Source organism: Eumetopias jubatus, unplaced genomic scaffold, assembly GCF_037043125.1.
Source record: "Eumetopias jubatus isolate StellerSeaLion01/CBP00866 unplaced genomic scaffold, mEumJub1_p1.0 scaffold_6, whole genome shotgun sequence".
NCBI classification, from domain to species: Eukaryota; Metazoa; Chordata; class Mammalia; order Carnivora; family Otariidae; genus Eumetopias; species Eumetopias jubatus.
The window spans coordinates 147,962,107-147,988,888 of NW_028274812.1; the positions used below are offsets into that span (position 1 = coordinate 147,962,107).

A 26,782-nucleotide genomic window follows, 5' to 3' on the forward strand; every position below is an offset into this window, starting at 1 on the left:
AAATCCAAAACAGCAACGAAGCTGTTCTCTCAGCCTGGTCTTGCCTCCTCGGCACGTGGCAGCCTTTGCACCCCCAGGGGCTTAGGCTGGTGGTCTGGGCCCTCTGATCTCTGCCAAGCATTGCTGCATCATCCCACTGCCAGTGATAAAAAGGACTTGAGAGAACCCTTTCCTGGTGAAATTGTGGATGGACAACACTACCTTCTCAACACCGTGGGACAGTGACGTGGTACTGCAAAGTAGCTTTATCATCCAGTTTGAAGTACAATATTGGCCAGAACAGGATTCTGGACCCTTAACAGAAATCAACAGCATCCACCAACCCCTTCAATCCCATTCCAACCTCTACGAACCCAATCCTACCAAGACCCAGAAAACAACAATGTAAACAACATCCATACTCACTTTATTTTCAAACAGAGGGTCACGTACCCAAAGGGAAGCAGGATTAAGAACCACTGTGGTCATCTGCCTTAGACTTCTGGCCCCAGAATGCCTCGTGACCCAATGGCTATGGGGATGGAACTGCCCCTTGATGGTACACATATTAGAAAGGTCAATTCCCCCATCCCCCAAAGGAAATGGAGAAAAGGAGGCAAGAAGTCAGGGAGTCCCCGGAATACTGCCTCAGAATCATTCCAGGGACGGTGTATGACTGACCGTCAGTCCACAAATGTGAGTGGGAGGGGATCTAGGAACAATGGATGGTGCTGGCAGAAAATTATCCTGGATGATGTGCACCCGACACCAGGATACACCTTTCATTAGAATGAAGGGAGCAGACAAAGCCCTCGGAAAAGACACAGAGGCAAAGAGCACGTTGATTAGAACATTATCTCGTAACAGAGGTGGGGCCATTTCCCACCATTATTGTAGAATAACTGTAACTAATCAAAACACATATAGGCCTCTTTAATGGAGTTAATAAAACTACGGCAGAATGGGAACTAGGGGTAGAGGTACTATTCCCAAAGGAAAAACCGGGTTAGAGGGAGCCATGCTGACAGGCCAGGTAGGTCCACTCCGAGTTCTTAGAAAGGAGCCCTGGTCCGGAAAACGGCAAATATCCACGATCACTATGTGGGGCTGAACCGGGGGAGCCAGGCCGAGCCACAGTGAGGCATCCGGATGGCTCTCCAGGGGCTATCCCTACTCTTTATACCCCTCCAGTAATGTGTAGAACCGGAAGTGTGGCAACACCGGGTTTTTATTTCTGGGCAATCTGACAGTTTGCCTGGGAAGGGAAAGGAGAGTGGACACCCGTCTCCCACGGCAGCTCATGGGGAGTGGCCAGGACTTCCAGCCGTGACGAGCGGAAGGAGGCAAGGCAACAAGAGGCCTTATGCCTAGGGTAGGATTATGGCCAACAGCCCTCCTGGCCCAGGGTCACCTCCTCAAGGGGAGGTCTCCATGGAATGAGCATGACTGCCAACATGGCCAGAAAACCCATCGATGCCGCTCATGGGGCAGATGATGAGAGGGGCTGCGCTCTTCCCTCCCGAGTAACTCAGACTGAAGTAGGGCCGGACAGGCCCACAGAAGGTAGCGTGAGAGAAAGTAAAGGTGTGACACCTCTCTGTCACGTTGTAGAAGGAGACCTCGCCAGCATCATAGTCCAAGAAAATCCCCACCCGCTGGAGAGGGGTCCGCAGGGGGAGGGCAGTCATTGGGGAGGTAAGAGCCCAGTATTCCTTCCCATACCACAAGGACACTGCCCAGAATCCATTCTGGGGGGCCGAAGTGACTCCACCTTTTCTGCACACCGAGTCTTCACAGACACCTATGGTCCACTTGGCTTTATCTCCCACCTCTACCTCCCAGTAATGTCTCCCAGCGATGAAGCATGGAGAGCCCAAGACACAGGGAAAGAGATTGAACCGCTCGGGGTTGTCAGGCAGGTCCTGCTGGAGGTAACTGTACCGCACTTGCCGCAGGTTATCGGAGAGGATCAAGCTGGGGTAGGCTGTGTCTGGGTCCAGAGTCACATCCACTGCAGAGACACAGAGGGGACGGGGGGAGGGTCAGCCGAGGGCCAGGGGAGCACACCGGAGGACACCCAGCTCGTTCCTACCCCCCCGAGAACACAAGCATCCCACGAGAGGCTGCATTCATCTTACGGAATTCATCCTGCAGTTTACATTCCAAAAATCATCGTCCGGAATAGCTGATTACTTTCCTAAGCCAAGATATATTGAAGGTACTGAGATTTTACCTCCATTCCCTCTCTTTTAAACATCTTAAGCCACAGTATCCATTATAAACTGAATTCCAACTTAAATTTTGGGGTTCTGGCTATGTGAATTGGGGACTGAAGCCTGTATCACTCTTCCGGGGGTGCCTGGGTGGTGCAGTCGGCGCAGGTCGTGATCTCAGGGTTGTGGGATCGGGGCCCCTGACAGGCTCTGTGCTCAGAGCGCTATCGGCTTGGGTTTCTCTCTCCCCCTCCCTCCAGGCGCGCAGGCACACTAACAAATAATCTTAGAAAGAACCACTCCTTTATATCCTCCATTCCATGAGATCTTTACTCAGCTGTGCAAACCCCGTTCATCTTTTTCTAATGTCCCATGCAACACCCACGTCGTCCTCAAAAAGCCGCTGTTAACCAGCCATCCCACTCTCCCTCTCTCCTAAACCGGCAACTGCCACCCATGTCACGGGCTCGGGTGCTCAGTAGTACAACATCTTGCATCCGTGTGCTGCCTTCCTGCTTTAAAGCCCCGGTGTGATTCCCTCAGCTGCTGTTCAAGCCGTGCTCAGGAGGAAAGCTCCCCAGCCTCTCCGGACCTCGGCTCAGGCAGGCTAAGTGACTCCCACAGAAGGGTCATGACGGGCAACCGTGGAGGCGGCCAAGAGCCCCGGGTACCAGGCTCGTGGTTCAACCATCCGTGCATAGCCGTCACTGAGCTGTCCCCCAGGTCATGGGTGTGCCTCATGCCCCCAATCAGACACCACACTCCGAGCTCTCCTGTTCCCCCATAGAAGCCCGCACAACGTTAGACAGTGTAGGACTTATGCACGGTATCCAGCTAATACTTGCTGAAAGAACAAATATGGATCAGTGGCAGAAAGAACACCTGATGTACATCTCTCTTCACGGATGATTCCAACTAACGATGGGAAGTACACACCTGAGATTGAGTACCCCTGGGACCACGGATGCACCCGGTCTCCCGACCCTTCGGTGACGGTGACCACCAGGGGGAGCTTCGATTCCTGCCCCAACAGAGTAGTGGATGACCCGAGATCCCTACGCTCCCCAGCACTCAGAGGAAGAGGCGGGCCCCCTAACTTTCTGGAAGGATGACTGCTTTTTGCAGAGCACACACTGGGGACTGCAGCTTCTACTCAAGCACCTGAGCTTGATTTCCGCCTACTTCAAAGGTCATTGGCTTCAGCTCTGAGGCATTCTGGGAGGCAAAGATATTGTAAACATATAGAAACAATCAATGGTTTTTTTTTGTGGTTGCTGTTTATGACTTTGATACACGTAATCTAAAGAACCCCAATTCAGGCAATTTCCAAAATCATTCACAACAGTAGTTAAGTCTTTAGGACTTTTACTCCTGTTTCCATATGGTTTTGTCCCCATCACCTACCTGAGTATAACTGAGCTTCTCTCAATTCTGAAAGAACAAAAGAGAAGAAGTTAGGATGTGTGAGTATTTCCAAGGACTACCTAACTGAAGGAGCTCCCGTTAGAGTTCCCATAGGCTACGGTCGCATTAGACAGCCCGGAACTGCCGTTGTCAGTCGTGTGCTGACTTTATGCACCATCTGACTCCATCGCTCAACCAAGAGCCCTAAAGGAACAGGGACAGCCCTGCAGGGGGAAACACAGTTCCAAGTCCCCGTCATACGCAACTCTCGGCTTTCATAAGCCACCTCTGTTCTAGAGGCTGGGTGGATCAACTGGGAGATGCCCACTGCCATGCTGGGGCAAACAAGACCACTCCAGAGGCACTTAAACAGTGGACAAAGCATGTTCACAAATAAGCTCTCACGAGCCTTTTAAGTGGCAGGGGAGAAGGAGAAATCAATGAGAGCCTGATCAAGGAGTCATGCCTTCCGGTGTCGCCCACGGTGTCTAGTGCAGTTTGTCCCTATTTGTTTGATGGTGGAAGACATTCGAGTGTCCCCTACATATGTATCTGAAGAGATAAAGTGCAAACAAGGTCTTAGGATACATCACACACGAAATCACCAGAGATTGTGGGCATTTGTGATGTGTAACAATTAAGAACAGGGTTTACCTACATACAGAGGTTTCAGATCCTACTAGACTGTCCAGGAATCTTAGCACTTAGGATAGAGCCAACTCCTAACCGAATGTGGCTCATGAACAGAAAATTTCACACGTAGAAGGGCTTCCCTTGAATACCTAAACCACTTTACCTAAGAAGCACTGCTTGATCCCCCTGTCCTGACCGGCACCAAATGCCCACGAGCAGGAGGAGCTCGGCAAATCATAACTTTAAATACCGGCTCAAGTGAAATGCAGCTAGGATAGTTTCTGTTCATTCTTTATTCTGGATTAATTCATTTTTGGACTGCCTGTTTTTACCCCCCATCAAAACAGACTGAAAGCTGAGTACATATAAAGGACTTCATATTCAAAGAAGAGACTATTAACTGAAACAATTAAAGCAAAAGGAAGATGCAGAAGATCCGAGGAGGCTGGCCAGTGAGTGTCAACCCCCCTCACACTTCCCCCCACTTTTAAAGGAGATGTCCATCTTCCCAGGAAACATCAACATCAAGGGGCGCCTGGGTGGCTCAGTTGGTTAAGCGACTGCCTTCTGCTCGGGTCGTGGTCCCGGGGTCCTGGGATCGAGTCCCGCATCGGGCTCCCGGCTTAGCGGGGAGCCTGCTTTTCCCTCTGACCTTCTCCCCTCTCATGCTGTTTCTCTCTCGCTCTCTAATAAATAAATAAAATCTTTAAAAAAAAAAAAAAGAAAAGAAACTTCAACATCAAAAGCCCAGTAAATACATGAATTTACCTTGGATTTTCTCCATATCTGACTGCATTTTTTCTAAGGAGAGAAAAGACGACCATCAGTTTGCATCCCACATCTGGCTGGAAAATATATACCCCTCTCAGTCAAGACACAGATATTCAGAGCATGAATGCATTTCCCCTGATGGACCCTCTCCTCACATTACCTGTGAACTGCTTCAGGCTCTCGGTCAAGAATAGACATTTTTGTGCAAAAATGTGGATTTTCTCTTGCAGATCTGGAGGTGTGATCCAGGGCTCAGGGATCCTGATTCTTTCAGCTCTAAGTTTAAAAAAAAAAAAAAATGAGTAACTCCCTCCCCCACCCCCACACCTTGAGGGGCCCAGACAAAGCCCGGGTTAGACTGACTGGCGGGTCCTTATAAGCAGCCACCACACTTCTCTCCGTCCTCCTAGACTGTCATCCTCTAGACAAGAGTGGAGAAACATCTTACTCATTTTCATTGCCCCCATAGCACCTAGCTCATGGATTTTCAAATGGCCTGTCCTCAAAAAGGTTTACTGAATTAAACTGAACATAAGGCTGACCTTGCCAGAAAGCACTAGATTCCTAGACAAAGTCCTGGAGATTCATGGTGGGCAACAACCCAGAGCCCTCGGCTTCCCAAATAGGGTGAGAAGCCCTCCAGACAGGTACCTGCCCTGCTCAGGGGGTCCATGGCAAAAACCGATTGCCGGCTCCCTCCCCAATACCCCATTTCCCATCTTCCAAGTTATATGGGGTTCGTGGCTGCCCAGTCTAGATGGGACCTTGTGACCGAGTTCTGGCCAATAAGAGGTAAGGAGTGTCTCGTGGTAATTTGAGAAGCCTGCTTAAAAAGGAGTGTGCTGTGATTTACCCCCCCACCCCCCCCCCACCGCCCTGGGCTGGCTGAACGATCTCAGACTGCCAGATCGAGGACCAGGACTCAGGGACGGCAGGAGAGTGAAGGGAAGGAGACCAGCAGCCCAGCCCAGGGCTACCTACCTGCACATTTCCTATATGGCAACAATGTCTTAAATTACGTGTAAGTCTTAAGCCAATGAAATTTTGGGTTTCCTCTCTCATATAGCCAAACCCAAGCATTAATGTCACTAAGTGCGAGGCTCTGAAGATCTAGCTTCCTGTGCTGGACCAGAACGAGACTGGCATTGAAAAGCAAAGGTAACATGTCAGGGCAGTAATCTCTGGGGCCATCAGGCTGGGACTGGACACGTTCTAACCCCTCTCCCTCAAACCCCTCAATTTTACCAACATAATCTACCCACATGGCACTCCCAGCCGACCCAACCCATCTACGAGGCCCTGCCCCAGCCCTGCAAAGGTTCCCACACAGCCCGGCTGCATTCCTCTGGAGGGTTTTCACCATTCGGTATCTGCACCAGCTTCAAAGTTCAGCTCCTTCAAAGTCAGTCTCTGTCCCTGTGGGCTCTCCTGCACAAAGAGCATGTTCCCAAGGCCGACCCTGCCTGCCCTCACGTCTGCCCTGCAACACAAGCGAGCCTTGCCATCTGCCCACTTAGAGGTCTCCCTGCTCCCAGAGCTTCTCCTCACCCCCAACCTGATGACACAGCCGAGCAATAATGAGGACGAGAGCCAGAATCCAGGTAACCCAGCACTAATTCTGTAACTCTGAGCCAGTCACACTCTTCGGAGGCCATATTTTCCCCTTTATGGAATTAGGGGGCAGTAGCAGGAGGACTCGGAAACCCTGAAGCAGCAATGACCACAAGAAACCGTGCACTTCGCCCAGGTGTGTGTGAGCCTTCACTCTCCATGGACGCATCCTCACAAACCATGGTAGCCCCAACCTACCCTTACCCTCCCAGTTTGCCAGGAATTCCTGAGCTTTACTGAGAACAGGTCCATCTAGCTCTTTGCACACAAGTGACTTGTTCACAGACGGGCAGGGTATGTGTCACTCTAGTAAGATGTCCTTCTCAGGGCTCCTTCCAGGATTTAGGAGCACGAGGGAAACATCCTCCTGCACTTGATTTAACACTGGGGAGGGAGAACACGGTACCTGCTCAATGTGTCCCCGATGTCCTACAAGAGAAAAGAAAAGGGTAACCATGAGAAGTCGTAGAAGTTGTAACTTCAGTCTGCTTTCAGATGTTTGCTGAAAACCCAGCTACTGGGTGGCCCTCCTGCGAGAAGCCAGGGAGACAAGCAACAGGACTCACAGTCAAGGAGCCAAAAATCTGGGACGCACGCTATTCCTACCCAGCCTTTCCTACGTCCTGCTCCTGCCCTACTGGCCAAGGATCTCACGACTTCAAATTTCCAAACAAGTACCCCACCCTTGGACCACAACTGCCTACTTGTCCTGCTTGCTTTGACTGTTTATTGTGAAGTAATTTCAAATACACAGAAAAGCTGCTAGCACAGAGCTCCTGTATCCTCCTTCCCAGACTTACCAGATTATTATAACCACGTTTATATTCAGAACCATTTGAGAGATCACTCTTCCCATTATATAATGTATCTTTGCCCCCTTAGACTTCTGTATTTCCTAAGGGCAAGTACATTTTCTTACACAACTACAGTCCAGTTATCAAATCCAGGAAAAGGAACATTGATCTAATGATCAATAAATCAATGATCTAAATGAAGCTTTCTCTAACCCACAGCCATAGTCTAGTTTAACCAATAAAGTTACTTGCAGCTACCCACCTCCCCGCTCAGTAGTCCATGACCATTCTCCACACTGAGCTATCACCACACATACCTGGAATCGTTCCTTAGCACTGATTTCTTTCGTGGCACTGACGTTGGTTTAACACAGGCTATTCATTCTCCAGGAGGCCGTCCCTCCTTTGGAGTTTGTCAGCCATTCCCCTCGTGATTAAGTCCAGGCTGTATCATCTTTGACTAGTGTATGGTATGTCCTTCTAAAGGTACATGATACTCACTTGCCCCTTACTGGCCATATTTTGATCACTGAATAGCTACTATCTTTCCTTTTGTAACTAATAAGCAATCTAAAAATGATACTTCGAAATTATGTTAATACTCTAATCCTTATCAAACTTCCTCCCTTAGGTTTAGCATGCATTCATAATTACTGTCTGAGTTAGCTTTTACTGCGATGAAAAGGGTCCTCGGCTAGCTTCAAAATCCCTTCTATGTTACTTAGTCAACGTTTACTACAAGGAGTAATCTCCCCATGTGTTATCAGTATGGACTCTGTTACTTAGTCAACGTTTACTACAAGGAGTAACTTCCCCATGTGTTATCAGTATGGACTCATATATTCCTACTTTATTTAACAGGTTATAACCCATCACTGTTCTTATTTATTTTGGTGCTCAAAAAGCCTGAAGGCGGGGCGCCCGGGTGGCTCAGTCGGTTGAGCGTCTTCAGCTCAGCTCATGATCCCAGGGTCCTGGGATCGAGTCCCACATCGGGCCCCTGCTCAGCTTGCTAGTGATCTCTGTGACTATCTCCGCCTCTAATAAATAAATAAAATCTTAAAAAAAGTCTGAAACTTGGCCAGAGAGTCTCTGTCACTTTTTAATCCTATCCTTTTCACCCCATTTCCCCCATTCCCATCTGGTCTACCCCTCCACTGTTTCCTCTGCAAAAGTAAGCAGATACATGATGTTCCAATTATCTTTTTTTCTTACAAAAAAGCAGTACAGTCCATATTTTGCACTATGATTTTCACTTAACAACACATTCCCGGAAACCACTCTTATCGGTTCACAGTATCTTCCTTACTCTTTTGTACAGCTGCATATTAGTCCACGGTACACACACACACAGTTGATTCCACCACTCTTCTTGGTTTGGAAGATGGGTTTTCCCCAATATTTTGCAATTACAAACAATGTTACATCAAGTAACCTTGTATGTATGTATTTTTGTACATATTTTCATATCTTCAAGGTAAATTCCTGAAAGGACTCTTGGTCAAATTCTAACTGCATGTATACTTTTGTTAAATGCTGCCAAAACAATGTCTTCTCACCAGCATATGAGATTCACTCTCTCACATCCTTGCTAACAGTATACTGAATTAAGACAACTTTGCTATTCTAACGGGGGAGAAAAGGTATTATAGTATGTTTTTTAATTTGCATCTTATTAAAAGTACAGAACACATTTTCACAAGTTCATGGTCCAATTTTACTTTTCTTTTGCAAATTGCCTGTTCATATCTTTTGCTCATTTTTCTATAGAACTTGTCTTCAACCCCCCTCAATTTTTTGAACGTTCTTTATATACTATTTCTATTATCCCTATTTGTGATATTTGCTGCGCTTTTCTTTCAATTTGGCACTAGTCTTTTGAAGACTTATTTATTTATTATTTTAGCGAGAGAGAATGTGCATGGGAGCAGAGGGAGAGGGAGGGAGAATCTCAAGCAGACTCCCCACTGAGCACAGAGCCTGATGTGGGGCTCGATTCTAGGACCCTGAGATCATGACTTGAGCCAAAATCAAGAGTCAGATGCTCAACCGACTGAGCCCCCCAGGCAGCCCATGACACTGGTCTTCTGAATGGTTACAGTGTCTGTGTGTTTTTCCGTTGTGCGATTACCAGCTGTCTTAGTTACACAGGCATTATAGTAAAGGCTTGTAATTGTTTTTATCTAACTACACTGGTTAAAACCTCCAGTACAACGTTAAATAGGGGTAGGGAACAGTGGGCATCTTGCTCTGTTCCTGACCTCAGTGGGGTTGCCTCTAATTTTCCTCTTTAAATAAGATTTAGCTTGCTTTTCCAATGACAGCCACCGTAACCCTCTCTCCCTCTCATTCCACGACCACAACCCCTCTTTCTTCAACAGACCCCATCTGTCCAAAAATGTCCTCACAAGTATCTTCCACCTTAAAGAAAAAAAAAATTAAAACCTCCAGTGCTCACTTTGGCAGCACATATACTCAAACTGGAACGTGCCCGGCACAGATGATGCCACAAGCTGCCAAAGCATATCATGGTGTTAATGTTCACAGAGCACTGCTAAGAACCACCGAACGGTGGAGACAAAGCAAATGTCCGTCAGCTCATGAATGCAACACAGGGAAACAGCATGTGGTGTTTATCCATACAACGGAATATTAGCCAGCCATAAAAAGGAGAGAAATACTGATCCGCGCTAAAAGACAGATGAACCTTGAAAAAAGTATATGGAGTGAAAGAAATTGACACAAGAGGCCACATATTATAGGCAAACCCCCAGAGACACACAGCAGATTGATGGCCGCCAGTCGGTGGAAAGGAATAAGTGACCATTGAATGGATACAAGGTTTCCTTTTGCGGTGAGGACAGTGTTCCGGAACCACACAGTTGTGAGGACTGAACACTTACTTGCTTACTTACCAAATGCAACTGAGTTGTACACTTTGAAATGGCCGAAATGATGGAGCTGATGCTCTATATGTTTTATCACCATAACAGAACAAACCAAACCCTCAACTCCATCTTATAAAGCCCTAATCTGGGATGCACCTCACTATCTACTTTCCCTATGTCTGCACCAGAGCAGTCATGGGCTCAGGAAGCAAAGCTGAAGAGAAAGTCACACAAGGCAGACTGGCCCCAGTACAAACTGACGGTCACCCACCAAGTAATCCTACTGTGTCTCACAAACCACCTGGTTTTCCCATATTCGGAAACAGTAATTTCAAAACTTGCCCGTATTCTTCAAAGCTAATGTTTTCCCTAACTCCTGCCCAACAGCAGCAGGGGATCCTGCTTTCTCACGTCAAGAGAATAGAAACCGCTGGATTTCTGCTACCAAACCTCAACCTGCCCGCATCCACCTCCCCGACCCTCCCTTCCTCCCCAAACTACCTCCTCCACCTGTGCCTTAGTCCCCTTGCCTTGTCTTCTCAGGCACGGAAAGAGTGGTAAGTCCATCAATCTTCCAGCTTCGGTGATTCTCCTCACCCGCATCCTTACAACAGACTCTCCTCCTGCATATTCTTTTCCGGAATGTTCAGCTCGTTTCTTTAAGCATTCCCTCCTCATGAAGCCCCACAATCCCACCTCACCTCTGAGCATTTTCTTACCTCTCCTCATGGTCTTCCTCCTTGACAGTCAACTCCTCCTGCAGTGGCCGCTCACCCAGCCAGTCCCCACTCTCCCTAACGTGGCTCCTGCCCAAACTGCTCACCGCCGGCAGTCCTATCTGAGGGCGTCAGTGATGCCCACAGCTTTAAACCAAATGGATGTCGGCCCTCAACTGCATGAGACTCTGCTGTCCACTCCCTCTTTTCTGGTCACACTCTGCTTCTCTGATCAAGTGTTCCTGTTGCAAACTCTTCCTTTTCTCCCTGGCAGTTAAATATTGGTGGTCGTTAAGGTTCCAGGCTAGGCTTCTTATGAGTCTAAAGCAGGAGTCAATAAACTTTTTCTTAAAGGCTAGACAGTACATATTTTGGGTTTTGTGAGCCATGCATTGTCTTGCAGTTGCAACTCCGCTCTACAGTGCCAGTAGAAAGTAACCACGCGCGGTTCATAACGGTATGCGTATGGCTGAGTGCCAATAAAATGGACAGACGATGGAGCTTGAGTTTTATATAATTTCACATCCTCGAAATAAAATTCTGATTTTTCCAATCATTTAAAACCGTAAAAACCAGAGGCGCCTGGGTGGCTCAGTTGGTTAAGCGTCTACCTTCGGCTCAGGTCACGATCCCAGGGTCCTGGGATCGAGTCCCGCATCAGGGAGCCTGCTTCTCCCCTCTGCTGTTCCCCCTGCTTGTGCGCTCTTTCTCTCAAAGAACTAAAATCTAAATAAATACATAAATCTGTAAAAACCAGGGGTGCCTGGGTGGCTCAGTCATTTAAGCGTCCAACTCCTGATTTCAGCATCAGGTCCTGATCTCAGGGTGGTGAGATCGAGCCCCCAGTCGGGCTCTGCACTGACTGTGGAGCCTGCTTAAGAAGCTCTCTTCCCCTCTCCCTCTGCTCCTTCCCCACTAAAAAACAAACAACAAAAATACCAAGAAAACAAAGAAACAAAAAAAACCCAGAAAAACTCCCCCAAAGCCGTCAAAACCAGGCTTAGCCTGCAGGACATACAAAAGCAGGTGGTGGGGCAGTTTGCTGACCCCTACCCTGTGCCATCAACCCTTTTAACGGCATTTATCAGCACCCATTGTCCCCGCTGTTCACTTCTTCAACTGTCCGCCCTGGACATTAGAATATAAATTTCAGGAGAGCTTCTTCACCATTTAATCCCAGTGCCTGGAACAGTGCCCGACTCAGGACAGACAGTTCGTATACAGTGAACGCACAACAGCTCACTTCCTGTGGTCAGCCGTGTCACCTGCGGGACACCAAGCTGAAATCACGGGACCTCTCGGGCCAACCGCTCCTGCTCAAGTGCTCCCTGTTTTGTGGCTGGGCCAACACGCACACAGACGGCAGTCTTTAAGTGGCACGGGGCCGAACCCCTCATTCCATGGGGTCGCTGAGGCCCGGGGAGGTCAAGAGCCTTGTGTGTGACCAGACCACGCGGCGCAGGACGGGCCTGGGCCCTAGGACCTCCTTCTGCCCTTTCTGTGAGACAGTGCAACTGCCCGGTCCCAGTTGTGTTGGCCAGAGCCCCCGGGAGGCGTGCTTCCCTTGGCAGGCCCAGACAGCTGAGCCAGGGCAGCAGGGCCCCCCGAGGTACGGCCAGAGAGAAGGAAGGCGCAGGGCCGGGTGCGTGGGGGCTCCCAGCCTACCTGCAGGAGCTCCCTGGTGGGTTGTTGTTGCTTCTCTTCCAGCTGGGCGATCAGGCCGCTCAGGTGGGAGATGTTGCAGGAGAACTGGGCGACAGCGCCATTGATGCTGTTGTAGATGGCCAGATCCAGCTCCTCGAGGCGGGCCAGGAGGCGGTACTCATGCTCCTTCAAGGAGTGATAGAGCTGCTCGAACTCCCAGACAATCTTCTCCCTCTCCATCTGGGTCAGGCTCTGTGCCGGAGACAGGGACAGGCACTGAAGGGGGAAAGGCTCCCTCCTAGAGCCCTCTGCGTCTCCCCCCCCGCCCCCCGCCCCTTCTCCACCCGCTCGTGCTGTCAGGCTTTACCGACTGGACACTGAGCGCTGAGAGCTTAGTTACCCCGGGGATAACAAAGAACTCCGTCCTGGGTGAGTAAGCACAGACAGTGCGAGGACAGGGCGGCCTGCCCTGGGGGAAGCTGGCCCAGCCTTCCCGGGAGCACCGCGGACACGGGCGTGCGGGAGGACGGGAGTGCACCCTGTGCTCAGAGAGCAGACAGGCTTTCCTGGCAGGAGGAATGACGCTGGCAAGGAGACAGGGCCGCAACAAGTCTGTCCCGCAGAGCCCCTGAGCGCGGAGGGGAAGCCAGAAAACGTAAGAGGGCAGAACAGACCTTGTCTGGCAGGCCGAGTGGGGCAACACTTTGTTGCAACTGGGAGCCATGAAAGGCAGCCAGGGAAGGGAGGGGTTGGCCATATGCCACACGGGGCCAGACTGGAACACTCAATCCTCGCACCATGGCCGGGACCGCGTCCCTGAGGCCCTCCCCGTGTGGCCCGTGCTGGCTTCCGGCCTCTGGGATTGTTCCTCAACTACCCTCTCCTCACTGTCTGTGGGTGTGGTTCCCTCTGGGTGCAAATTTGTTTCCAAAGCTAGTCTGCCCTTCCTTCCCCACCCCTCTCCCACTGACAGGGCGCTCCGGCTCCGGCTCGGGCTCCGGCTCCGTGCTCAACAAAGGGTCAGCAACAACCTTTGCTTACTCCTGGGGAATGTAGTTTTATTGGGGCACGGCCACACCCATCATTCACATCTTGTATTTAGCTGCCTTTGAGCTATGACAACAGAGTTGAGTGGTTGGTTGTGACAGAGCCGATGGGGCCCACAGAGCCAAAAATCCTGTCCAGCCCTTTACGGAAGACACCTGTTCTCCACTCCCCTCCTCCTGAGAATCTTCCCCCCATGAATCGTCCCTCACTCCGCCCTTCCTAAGCACTCACTGGGCTGCACACACCTTCGTTCCAAACCCTTTTGGTAAAGTCATAGCTCTCCTTAGCTAAAGTCCTTCAAAGACATAAGTGATACAATGTAACCTTAGAAATGGAACATTAAAGCTGAAAGAGACCTTAAGGAGCAACTGATTCTGTGCTTCTGGAAGGGGCTGCCCCAGGCGTGCTGGTGGCGGGACAATTGTGCCCAGCATGGGATGCCCTTGCAGGGCAGGACATTCAGCATCTCTGCCCTCCCCTCCCCACTCAGTTCCTCAAGTGACAACCAAAGGAACACCCACACGCCACAGGAGGGAAGGAGAGGGCAGCACCAGCCTTGCTGAAAAACCACAGGTCAAGCCCAATGTGCCCATTTCACAGAGGAGGAAACAGGCCAGAGACGGTGTATCGCTCTCCCCGTCCATCCAGCTGGCTAGTGTCAGAGCCGAGAAGTATGTCCAAGTGTCTTGATTCTCAGAGAAAGGCTTTTTCTCCTCTGACAGTCCTCCCACAGAGGACACAACGGTTGCGTGCATGGGGATTCCACTCAGGCACATCAGATTGTCCGTCCGTCAGCCCTGCTTTCAAGCTAGGGGAGCTGAGGTCTCAGGGAGGTGTGCGGGCAGAACAAATGGTGGTACCTGAAGACATCAGGAGAATAAGTTCCCTGCCCAAGAGTTCCTTACTACCCCCTGGCCATGACTGACAAAATTTCACAAGATGCTGCTAGACAATGCCAGTCTAAGAGTTTGCTTTTCAGATGCAGGCACCTCTTGGGAATTTCTCTGATTTTATTTACTGTTAAAAAAAATTGCTTGAGCACCTATGTGGTGGATATAAGAATATGTTATAAAAGTCTCTGTACTTTTTGTTTTGTTTTTTTTTTTGGTTGTCAAAACAACAGCCCCAAATATCCCTATCACAAATGAGCACATCAGTCTCTTGCTCAACCACTGTCAGCATCCATCTGCAGAATGTCACCAAAGGAGGCTAACCATGCCCAAGACCCTCACCCACATCAGTGGTGTCAAGGATCCACCCTGATCTATACAAGACTAGCAGGCTAACGTTTGATAGGTCAGATCCCCAGCGGTTCCAACGTCAGCTCTTCTATCCCTTCCCCCCAGCCTTGTGAAATCCCTTGTTTCTCCAGGTGAGTTCCCCACCGCCATCTGGGGTTGTTTCACCCACACCTGGAAGTTCCGGGTGACCTGACTGGCTAAGGTTAAGGGAAGTCACACCAGCCTTACAAAACACAGAGTGGCTAACAGAAGCGATACTCTCTGTGAATTCCAAAAACCCTTACCAAGAGTTCAGCCCGCGCTTGCTCTCCCTGCGCCCGGCGCCTCTTCTTCAAGTCCTTCACTCTTTTCAGGTGGTCCAGCTGGTTCTGGATTTGCTCCTGAGAAAAGCAAACACAAGTGTACAGTTCAAGATTAGGCAGACCTCAGCATCAGCATGGCTAATGTGTTTATCCCACGGAGCCCGCGTTCCCTGCTCAGAGCCGGTCCTGGGACTTGGGGACATCCGCAGGGCACAGGGGGTCTTGCACACTCTCCTTGGCAGTCTGTGTGTAGCTCGAACTGGTGGGTCACCTGCCTATCCCTGGAAGGGTACTGCAGGGCTCAGTGGAAAGGGGAGTGGCCTACGAGGCTTAGAGTTGGGCTGTGACTCCACAGAAGCATAGAGAGAAAATGCTGTGACCCCTCATTTTCCTCAAAGGCGGCATGGAAACACCACCTTCCCAACCTACTCCAGAGTTATTCCAGTGTAAAATGATACATCCGGAAGTGCCATGAATGCTAAGTGATTAATTATGCACGAATGTACCCACATTTAAACGTCACTGGGCACCTTTCTGTCCTGCAACCCTCCAACACAGAACACAACACAGCGCACGCGTTCCTCCCAAGCTGCCTAACAACTGTTCCCGTCAGCACTTCGCTTCCGTGTCACTGTTTGGCTGTGCGGTCTGCAGATTCCACCGTTCACAAAGGGCTACCCGCTCCTTTTATTTCGTTTAATCTTCATGGTAACTGTGTGATCTGGAGTCTCACGGCGGTTAAATGACTTCAGCAGGAAAGAGCTGCTCTTTTCCGTGAGCTTCTAGAACAGGACGGAGCACAGGCAAGTGCCGGGGAAACGCTTGCAGACTCCGCGATGGGCACCTGCCTGGCGCGCACACAGCCAGTCAACGTCCGTGTGTGTTCTGCGTGAGATCATCTGTGATCCGACAGGCGCACGAGCGTGGCGATGTGTGCTGGTTTTACGCACATCCTTTCCACAGTCAAGGGAGGGAGGGGTCTCCGCGTGTAAGGTGCCCGGGGGCCGGCAGACACCGGGGCACCTGGGGTGGACGGGTGGGGGTAGGGACACCTCTGGCTTCCTCAGCAGCTACAGGTTCTCCCAAATCTGAGTGCCGAGGCTCTGGAGCGGACGGAGAGGAAGTGACGGCTGGGAAGCACACGTCCGGCTCAGCCATTTTCTAGGCGGAAAAGAGGAAGCCCCTGGGCTCTCTCCCCCCTTTGTCCGCCGGCGCTGCCGCCCCTCCCGCGCCGCGCGGCCCTCACCTTGAAGCCGTCCACCGCCTCCTCGAGCGGCAGCACGCTGTGGCCGCGGTGCTCGCGGGAGCGGTCGCACACCACGCAGATGGGCATCTGGTCCTGCTCGCAGTACAGCTTCAGCGGCTCGCGGTGCTTCTCGCACACGCCCATCTCGCCCCCGGGCCCCGACGGCCGCTCGGTGCGCAGCTGCTTCACCAGCTGGGTCACGTTGGCCAGGTGCCGGTTGGGCCGCAGGTGCCGCTGCGGGAAGGTCTCCCGGCACTGCGGACACGACACGTTGGTCTCCGCCGCGCCCCAGCAGCGGGTGAGACACGCGCAACAGATGTTGTGGCCGCAGTCGAGCATCATGGGCTCGGCAAAGTACTGCAGGCACACGGGGCAGGTGGTCTCCTGCTGCAAGCACTCGGCCACGCTCCCGGAGGCCATGGCGCGGGCCCGCGGGGGCGCACGGGCATGGGCCCCGGTGCCCAGCTCTGCGCGGAGCCCAACTCTACAGCGCGCCCTCCCGCTCGCCGCTTCCGGGCGGCGCGGGGAGGCGGGCGGGCGGAGGGCGGCGCCTCCCGGCCCGGATCTCGGACGCGCGCGCGGGCCCCCGCGTGTCTCGGCCCTCCCTGCGCCGCGGCGCCCCGCCGAGCGGGCGTGGGGGCGGGTCCCGGGGACCAGCGGAGCCCCGCTGCGGCGCGAGGTGGGCAGCCGAGGGGCGCCACCGGCCGCACTCGCGGGGCCGGCGCTCGCGGCACGCAGGACAACGTGGCCGCGTCCGAGCGGATCCCGGCGCGAGCGGAAGGGGCGGCCCCGGGGCGGGGCTTGGCGCGGGCCCCCCTCGCAACGCGCATTCGCGGCCTCGGGTGCGCACAGTTCCTCTCGTAGCGATCGGGGAGCCCCGCCACCGCCCGGGGCGCGACGCGCGGGGGCGCGCTCCTCGGGGCCCGGTGACCGCGGCCGGGACGCCGTAACCCCGCCTGCGCGCTGCGGGCCCCGCGCCGAGCTCCCGCGGCCTGGGCCTGGACCCCGAGGCTTTTGTTGGGTGTCCTGCCGGGCGCCCAGGCCTCGGCGCCGGTGCCACAGAGTGCGGGCTTGATGTGGGTGCGGGGGGAGGAGACGCCTGGCCTCCCCAGGAGGCCGGAGGATGGGAGTAGCCGGCTGAGTTGCACCATTCAGCAACCCTACTTGCACTCGCAATTTTGTTTTTAAAAAGAAAGTCTTAATTATCTGATGGCAACATTTCTGCAAGACAGAATGAGTCAGACAAGCCCAGTTCGGCTTCTTCCCACTGTGCCAGAGCCAACTGGTTTACCCTTCTGAGCTTCGGCTTCCTCTCTGGAGAAACGGGGATGAGCGTATACCCCAAGGAGGAAAACTTCATCACTTCTTTTAGGTTTTCAACCCGAGGGTGTTCATCCATTGGCGAAGAAAATACCCAGTGCGTGGAGTATTGATTAGGACCTAGCTTGCGTGCTCCTTCCTGAGTGCAGGAGAGCCAGAGTCCCACTCTGATTCAGGCCCTGCGCCATACGCATCCTTCCCGCCTTGGCATTTCCTGGTCTCCTTTGCTGGTTCCTCGGTATTGTCCTCACCCTCTTGATTTCATTGAATCCAGACAGCCTTGCCTTCCTTATTTCTCAACTTGCCTCTGTTTACTTTAATTTCCATTATTACACCTTGAGCGAAATTATTTCAACACTGTCAGTTTTGCAGATGTTTTTTAGATGAGTTGATAGCCGGGTGACTGTGAGCATTTCCACTCATTTCCCTATTGCGAGTCTTTCCCTCCAGCCTCTTTATAAGAACACCTCCAGGGTGAGAATCATCCCTAGAAAAACCCTAAAATGCTCCTTTCATTCTCTCCCTTCGCACTCAGAAATTTTCAAAGCTTCCTTTTTTGCCACCAGGTCATTGTCCAAATCCTTGAGCGTGGGCTTCCAGTTAATTCCTATGGCCTCCAACATGAAGTAACGCCTCCACTGTCGTCTTAGGAAGCCACAATCCCAACCCAGCCTCGCAGGGCTTGGGCTGTGCCCACCACAGTCCTCTGCAAGCCTGGTCATCAGTCCTACCCCTTCTTCAGAGCATATAGCCTAAACAAACTGACCGCACTGACCTCTCTCCTTTCCAGTCAGCCTCCCATGGTCACACAGAACCTCAAATTCTGAGTACTTAGTTATTTTCTAGGGGAAGACTTTGACTGCCTTGCATGGAAACTTTACCTCTCTCTCAGAGTTCTCAGTCAGGGCATACATTTAAAGTACGAAGTGACTTTGGTTTTCACATAGTCCAACATACTTCATAAATAAGGAAACTGATATCAGATGCTTAAGTGGGGACAGAGACTCCTCTCCAGACGCTCTATGCTCTCAATTTGGAGTTTCTCCAATCACATTGAAAGTAATCATTATTATTTATTTATTTGTAAAGTGACCAGTGTGCAAACGTAAATGCCTGTTAGAGGCAAGAGGGGTACTTAAATGAGCAGCCCAGACTGGGGACCAATAGAGAAAGATGGGGACAGGCACTCATTGGAGGACCGATGTCCTTCCCAAGAGGTGGCTACTTCTCTCTCGCTAAAGATTGCCATTGAGAATCTGGGCCCAGATTCAGCTCAGGAGAAGGCAGAAATCTGAATTTTTTTTCTTCTTTTGATTTATTTATTTTAGGGCGCCTGGGTGGCTCAGTTGGTTGAGCGACTGCCTTCGGCTCAGGTCATGATCCCAGGGTCCTGGATCGAGTCCCGCATCGGGCCCCCTGCTCAGCGGGGAGCCTGCTTCTCCCTCTGACCCTCTTCCCTCTCGTGCTCTCTCTCTACCATTCTCTCTCTCAAATAAATAAATAAAATCTTAAAAAAAGATTTATTTATTTTAGAGAGAGGAAGCACGAGGTGGGGGAGGAGCAGGGGGAGAAGGACAAGCAGACTCTGTGCTGAGCGCAGAGCCAAATGCCAGACTTGATCCCAGGACCCTGAGATCATGACCTGAGCCGAAACCAAGAGTTGGACACTTAACCAACTGAGCCACTCCAGAAATCTGGAGGTTTGGTGTTTTTTTAAAGATTTTATTCACTTACTTGACAGAGAGAGACACAGCGAGAGCAGGAACACAAGCAGGGGGAGTGGGAGAGGGAGAAGCAGGCTCTCCGCCGAGCAGGGAGCCCGATGCGGGGCTCGATCCCAGGACCCTGGGACCATGACCTGAGCCGAAGGCAGGGGCTTGACCGACTGAGCCACCCAGACGCCCCAATAAAATCTTTTTTTTTTTAAAGTGAAAGTACCATCTCAAGATGTGAGAGCAAGAGAGAGCAAGAAACAGAGACAGAGAGAGTAGGTGAGAGGGGTGCAGAGGGAGAGGGAAAGGGAGTGTGCAAGCCAGGGAGCTGCATATGCAGCCTGTGGGGTTCACCTTCTATCTTTTACTGATAGTTGTTAACTAGGGCAAGGACTTCTTGGAAGTAGGGTTTCCCGCCTTTTCTTCCCACTTGCTCAGGGGTTTCCCGTCGTGGCGCCTCCATCGTGGGCCTGTCTGGTGGGATCCGGCTTCTCGTGGATGCTGCCAGGACAGGCCTCTGACCTTCCCCACAGCGGGCCATGGCCGCCTCCTTGCTGGCCTCCAGGCATCCGGTTAGAGCCTCCCTAACTGTCAGCTCTGACACTAGGATTAACCTTTGTCCTTCTTTCTTCTTTCAGCCTGGAATGTGCACAAGATGGTAGGAGCTTGGGCAGCTGTCCTGGCCCATGAAGCAATCTTGAATGCTGGAAGCCAATTAGGATGGTGTAGTGACAGGTGAATAAGCCTGGGTCCTTATACACTGCAGAGTGCTTGCATCAAACTTCATATATGTGAGAGAGACTAAAGTCAGTGTCTTAAGCCATTTATTTGGTTTGTCTGCATATGCAACAAAAAACTAAACCTAACTAATAAAGGGGTGCCTGGGTGGCTCAGTCATTAAGTGTCTGTCTTTGGCTCAGGTCATGATCCTGGGGTCCTGGGATCGAGCCCTGCATTGGGCTCCTGGCTCAGCAGGAAGCCTGCTTCTCCGTCTCCTTCTACTGCTCCCCCTGCTTGTGCTCTCTTGCTCTCTCTGTCAAATAAATAATATTTGGGGTAATAAAATCTTTAAAAAAAGAAACAAAAACTAAACCTAACTAATAAAATACAATTATTTTTAAATTTTTTCTTTCTTCACATTTTTAAAATTTGAATTCAATTAATTAACATATAGTATATTATGAGTTTCAGAGGTAGAGGTCAGTGATTCATCAGTTGCATGTAACACCCAGTGCTCATCACATCACATGCCCTCCTTAATGTCCATCACCCAGTTACCCCATCCCCCCATGCCCTCCCCTCCAGCAAAACCCTCAGTATGATTAAGAGTCTCTTATGGTTTGTCTCCCTGATTTCATCTTGTTTTATTTTTTTCCTCTCTTCCCCTATAATTCTGTTTTGTTTCTTAAATTCCACATATGAGTGAGATCATATGATAATTGTTTTTCTCTGACTTATTTCGCTTAGCATAATACCCTCTAGTTCCATCCACGTCGTTGCAAATGGCAAGATTTCATTATTTTGTTGGCTGCATAATATTCCACTGTATATATATATATATATATATATATATCACATCTTTTTTTTTTAAGATTTATGTATTTATTTTGAGAGAGTGAGAATGAGAGAGAGAGAGAGAGTACATGAGAGGGGGGAGGGTTAGAGGGAGAAGCAGGCTCCTCGCCGAGCAGGGAACCCAATGCGGGACTCGATCCTGGGACTCCAGGATCATGACCTGAGCCGAAGGCAGTGGCTTAACCAATTGAGCCACCCAGCCGCCCTATACCACATCTTCTTTATCCATTCATCTGTTAATGGACATCTGGGCTCTTTCCACAGTTTGGCTATTGTGGACATTGCTGCTATAAACATTGGGGTGCATGTGCCTGTTTGGATCACTACATTTCTATCTTTGGGGTAAATACCCAGTAGTGCAATTGCTGGGTCATACGGTAGCTCTATTTTCAACTTTTTGAGGAACCTCCATACTGTTTTCCAGAGTGGTTGCACCAGCTTGCATTCCCACCAACAGTGTGGGAGGGTTCCCCTTTCTCCAAGTCCTTGCCAACATCTGTCGTTTCCTGACTTGTTAATTTTAGCCATTCTGACTGGTGTGAGGTGGTATCTCATTGTGATTTTGATTTAAAATACAATTATTATTAATAAAATATTTTATTTTATTTTAAAGATTTATTTATTTATTTTAGAGAGAGAGAGAGAGAGAATGAGCACGAGCAGGGGGTGGGGCAGAGGGAAATGGAGAGAGAATCTCAAGCACACTCTGCTGAGCGCAGAGCCTGAGGCAGGACTTGATCCCATGACCCCGAGACCATGACCTGAGCCAAAACCAAGAGTCAGACGCTCACCCAGGTGCCCTTTAAATATTTTATTTTAAAGTTAATTTCTAACCTACTCCTTTTACTCAGTCTAGCTGCCCTAAGGGTACCATTAACTTCTACTGGCATTAGCTAAGTCCAGAGGACACTTTCCTGTCTTTATCTTAATGGTTTTGGGGCATTTGACACTGTTGACCCCTCCCTCCTTGGACCATTCATCCTCAGGGTACTAAACTGAGGTGGACCGGTGAGGCCTGCAGTGTTTCTGCTTCCTGTAGCCTCTCTTCTCGGCCCCTGCCACGTGACACTGAAGTTAGTCTGGGGAAAGGAAGACTACTCAGGAGAGAAGCACAAGGCTATAGGGCAGTTAAAGTAAGAATAGGCTGCGCCGGCCGCGGGATGAAGAGAAGCTGAGGAGTAGACCCACATCTGAGTAAGAATTTAGTCCAGGATGAAAGAGAAATTTCAGGTGGGTGTTTACACATTCAGTAAATGATCCTGGGACAACTGGCCAGCCGTTTGGGGGAAAAAAATTCCCATCTTCTTTTTTGTGTGTGTGAGTAAAGCCTTAGAAGTTTATTAAGTGAAGGTAGAGAAAAAGCTCTCAAGAGTGAGAGATGAGGGGACAAATCCGGACCACCCTGCCCTAGGCGTGTGGGGTAGGTTTCTTTATGATAATCACCTGTGACCAACAAAGAATAACCAGACCCTAAAAAGGAAGTAAGCCACTGAAGATGTTATCAATAGAGATGTTAAAAGGATTTAAGGTCCCTGGTTAGCTTTCTATAAATAAGACCAACCCTAAAGGCCCTCGTTGGCAACCCTGTCAGGACCCCTCCATCTTACTTCTTATACCAAAATATATTTCAGATCAATGAAAGGTTTGAATTTTAAAAAATGAATCTCTAAAAGCTCTTTTTAAAAAACTGATTGATTTTTTTTTAAATTGTCATCTAGAGGAAGGTCTTTCTAAACATGACCACAAACCCAGAAACCACAAATGAATACATTTGATTACATAAAATTAAAAATCAAATGACTTGTTTTTTAAGATTTTATTTATTTATTTGACAGAGAGAGAGACACAGCGAGAGGGAACACAAGCAGGGGGAGTGGGAGAGGGAGAAGCAGGCTTCCCGCGGAGCAGGGAGCCTGATCTGGGGCTCAATCCCAGGACCCTGGGACCATGACCTGAGCCGAGGGCCGACGCTTAACAACTGAGCCAGCCCAGGCGCCCCAAAATCAAATGACTTCTATACAGAAAAATACCTTTAAACAGTCGAACAGTAAAGGAAAATGAGGAAAAACTATTTTTAGCAAATAACACAGTGAATGACTTTCCTTGAGAGACAAAATACTTTCACAAATGTAAGTAAATGCAGAGAGGAAATGAGAAAAGGATTTGAGCATAGGAAAAAGAAAAATTGGTTCATAAATGTGAAAAGAGTTCAAGTCACTCAGTGTTCATGAAATAAAACCATGTGATGCTTTTAATTTATGAGATTAGTGAAGATTACAAGGCTCGGCAATACTCAGTATTGGTGAGAATGGGAGGAAATCAGCACTCCAGTGCACCATGGGAACATAAGTTGGGAGGACATTGTTGAGAACAGTTTGGCGATAGCTAAAAAAATTTTTAATACGCATACATTTTGAACCATCCACTCCACTTCTCTCCCATCTGCACGAAGGTGATGGATGATTTAAGGATTGTAATTAGAGCATTGTTTGGATTTGTAAAATACTGGAACCAATATAAGCATGCTTCTACGGGGGACAGGTTGTTGATAATACCGTGCAGGCATGCATGCAATACTATTAGGTACCAAAAGGAATGAGTTAAATCTATATATACTAATATGGACAGATGTCTGAGATCCTTTCATTCATTCATTCATTCAACAAGTGTTGAGTCTCCAGTATGTGCCCACCTCTCTTCTAGACTCCAGGATACTTCAGGGAACCAGACAAAGTTCTGGGCACATGGAGTTGCTTTCTAGAAGGAAAGATGGACAATAAGCAAACCAAGAAATAAGTGCACAGTGTGAAAGATGCCGTGAAAAATGAATCCAGATGTGGAACGTGGAAAGTGATTGGGTGTTATTTTATACTGGGCAGTCAGGGGAGGTTTCTCTCATGAGGTAGCCAAATGGCTACTTCAGTTTTGAGTCTCAAGTGTGTATGTCATTGGGCATTTATCCCAGAGAAATGAAAACTTACATTCATGTAAAAATCTGCGGGCAAATAGGAAGTATCCCATGATGGGGAGAACAAAGGCAAAAGAAAAGTAGAAAAATTAACCTTCCTTACAGCTTACAGCCCATTGATAAGTCCTTGGGATACACAGAGAGACCTTCCTCTGGGAGCTCAGCTGCCTGGATGTGAATACTTTGCTAAGGGCAAAAGGCAAATTTAGCCCAGCCCCCAAGATCCTGTAAGTCAACTTTAACATATAAAAATCCCTTAGAAACTTGTTGGTCTCAGGCGCCTGGGTGGCTCAGTCGGTTAAGCGACTGCCTTCGGCTCAGGTCATGACCCTGGAGTGCCGGGATCGAGTCCCACATCGGGCTCCCTGCTCAGTGGGGAGTCTGCTTCTCCCTCTGACCCTCCCCCCTCTCATGTGCGCTCTCGCTCTCATTCTGTGTCTCAAATAAATAAATTTTAAAAACTCTTTAAAAAAAAAAAAAGGAAACTTGTTGGTCTCTGCCCCTCAAGGTGTATGTTGGCAATCATCCTCCAGGCCCATGGCCCACGATATACATCCGAAGGGTCTCATGACTGATGTGTTACCTGACGGTAGCAAACGACCTTATCTTAACAGCAGCTAGCCCCTCAAGGTCCAGAAAGCCTTGCTTCCAAATTCCTTAGAAACTTGTGCTGTCCCTAAGCCCCTCCCAACTTTTTTTTTTTTTAAGATTTTATTTATTTGACAGAGAGAGACCCAGCGAGAGCGGGAACACAAGCAGGGGGAGTGGGAGAGGGAGAAGCAGGCTCCCCGCGGAGCAGGGAGCCAGACGCGGGGCTCGATCCCAGGACCCTGGGACCATGACCTGAGCCGAAGGCAGACGCTCAACGACTGAGCCACCCAGGCACCCGCCTCCCAACTTAAAAAGTATATCATCAGTCACTCCTCACCCCAGTGCAGCTTGTCCTCCTCACGGATCCTGTCTCCGTGACGAGGGAGCAGAAGGCTGAAGACCCAGCACGAGCCGACACCCTGCAACCTTTCCCCACCCCCCACTCCTGGGTGGGACACGTGTGACGTTCTTCCAGGAAGCTCCCAACTGTCTTCCTGCGAATGCCTTGCTAGAGGGAAAAACAACCTTGACTTGACAATGGCAAGGCCTCCGGTATCGGGTAGGTCCTCTTTTGCATAAGAAGGTCCTTTTGAAAACCTCCCTTTGCCTCACCTCCCCCAGCCGCACAGTATATAATCAGCCACCGCTCACAACCCCGGGGCAGCCGCTCTTCCTGCCCACCGGTCCTGTCTCCGGGCTCTACTAACACCACCATTTTGCACCAAAGATGTCTCAAGAATTCCTTCTTGGTCGTCGGCTCCGGACTCCAGCCCACCAAACCTCCCCTATACTCCAAAACCACATCACCCATGCTTTAATAAAACCACTTGACCGTCGTTCCCCCCAGACCCTAGCATCACATCACATCATCCCAGATAAACCGAGACAAATCATCACACTGTCTTGAAGACCCTATTCAGAAGGTTCTTACCCACAGCAACTCTCCCTTAAATGCCTTTGGCCACTGCAAAAGGACGTCGGCTAGGGCCACCTTTCTGAGCACGTATTGCTAACCAGGGTAAAAACCCGGGTTCGTAAGCAAAGATAGAGGAAGGTGAAAATGGGTATTAGCAGTTTGTCACAAGCCCTGGGACCTAATTTCAGAGTTTCCATGAAACACCTCCTTTTGACTCTTCTCTTCCCCCGTCTCTCTGAAGTCACTCAAAGTAGTAGGTGTAACATGAGCGGGGCCAGACCTAACTGGTTCCTCAACTTGTCTCCACCATTCTCCAGCATCTTCCCTCAGCCCAAAGCCAAACGTCCGCATGAAGCCAACCTGAGGAGTGTGCGCACCACACAGTCACCTGGGCCACACAGACCATCGTGTGTGCTGGCAGGGGCCCACGGGATAACACGCCACTGTCGCGGGGGCAGTGCCACGTGTTTAGGGGTTACCTCCTGGAGAAGATGAAGGTCAGGCCTCTCTGAAGGGAGGCCAAATTCCTTACTGCACAAAAACCACGAACCCAAGATGAGAAAGCCGCCATAAAAATATTAGAAATGTCTCCAGTTTAGTGTGGGTAAGAAGCCTGTTCTTCCTCAGTCATCTTACCCCAGATGGATGAGCATTTCAGCGCAGTGCACAAAAGGCGACAAAGTAGGGAACCCTACAGCCCCTCTTCAGCTTCTCATTTCCTTCGCCGTCTTGCTGGTCTGGAAGGACAGATAGCCGGGGGAGGGGGGTCCAAGAAGCAAGGTGGAGGGAGGGGCTTGCTAGGTGCACAATTTAAAAATCCTGGAGAGAAGTGGTCAGACTCCCAGTAATCTGGAGGCATTTCTGCATTTCTGCGTTGGGGTGAAAAGTTGGTGGACCTTTTGTATCTTTCGAATTTTGTACCATGTGCATGCCTTCATTATCCAAGGCAAATTAAAAGAAAATAAGGACACAAATGAATTATCAATGATATAAAGCACTCCTTTCTGCACAGAGAAATGGGTATTCTATTTTAAATTTCTAACTGTAAAAATGGTTTTGCCTAAATAAAGGAATTAGTTTTGTTTCAGAAATTTACTTTATGATTTTGAAAAATATTGGTCCATTTACAAAGAAGCTCTGAAATTTCTTTTTTTTTTTTTTAGTTTTTATTTATTTATTTGAGAGAGAGCGCATAGAGGGAGAATGAGAGG

At 49.9% G+C, this 26,782-nt stretch overlaps 1 protein-coding gene across 1 annotated transcript; it reads right to left on the reverse strand.

Moving 5' to 3' along the window:
* Window positions 1-385: 385 nt before the first annotated feature.
* On the reverse strand, window positions 386-17,000 carry TRIM27 (tripartite motif containing 27). Its single transcript, XM_028091727.2, has 8 exons — window positions 16,490-17,000; window positions 15,226-15,321; window positions 12,675-12,905; window positions 7,018-7,040; window positions 5,161-5,276; window positions 4,998-5,030; window positions 3,597-3,623; window positions 386-1,990 (listed from the first exon to the last, which is right to left on the reverse strand). Exons 1-8 carry the CDS (start codon window positions 16,907-16,909, stop codon window positions 1,395-1,397), a joined length of 1,542 nt encoding a protein of 513 aa, XP_027947528.1. The 5' UTR covers window positions 16,910-17,000; the 3' UTR covers window positions 386-1,394.
* Window positions 17,001-26,782: the final 9,782 nt, after the last annotated feature.

Coding starts and splice junctions, on each gene's coding strand:
- TRIM27 (XM_028091727.2), bottom strand. CDS start 16,909: ATGGCCTCCGGGAGCGTGGCCGAGTGCTTGCAGCAGGAGACCACCTGC. Junction 12,906..15,225: donor AAGCGCGGGCTGAACTCTTG/GTAAGGGTTTTT, acceptor TCTCCGGCACAG/AGCCTGACCCAGATGGAGAG. Junction 1,991..3,596: donor AGAAGCTCAGTTATACTCAG/GTAGGTGATGGG, acceptor GTGTCTCTGCAG/TGGATGTGACTCTGGACCCA.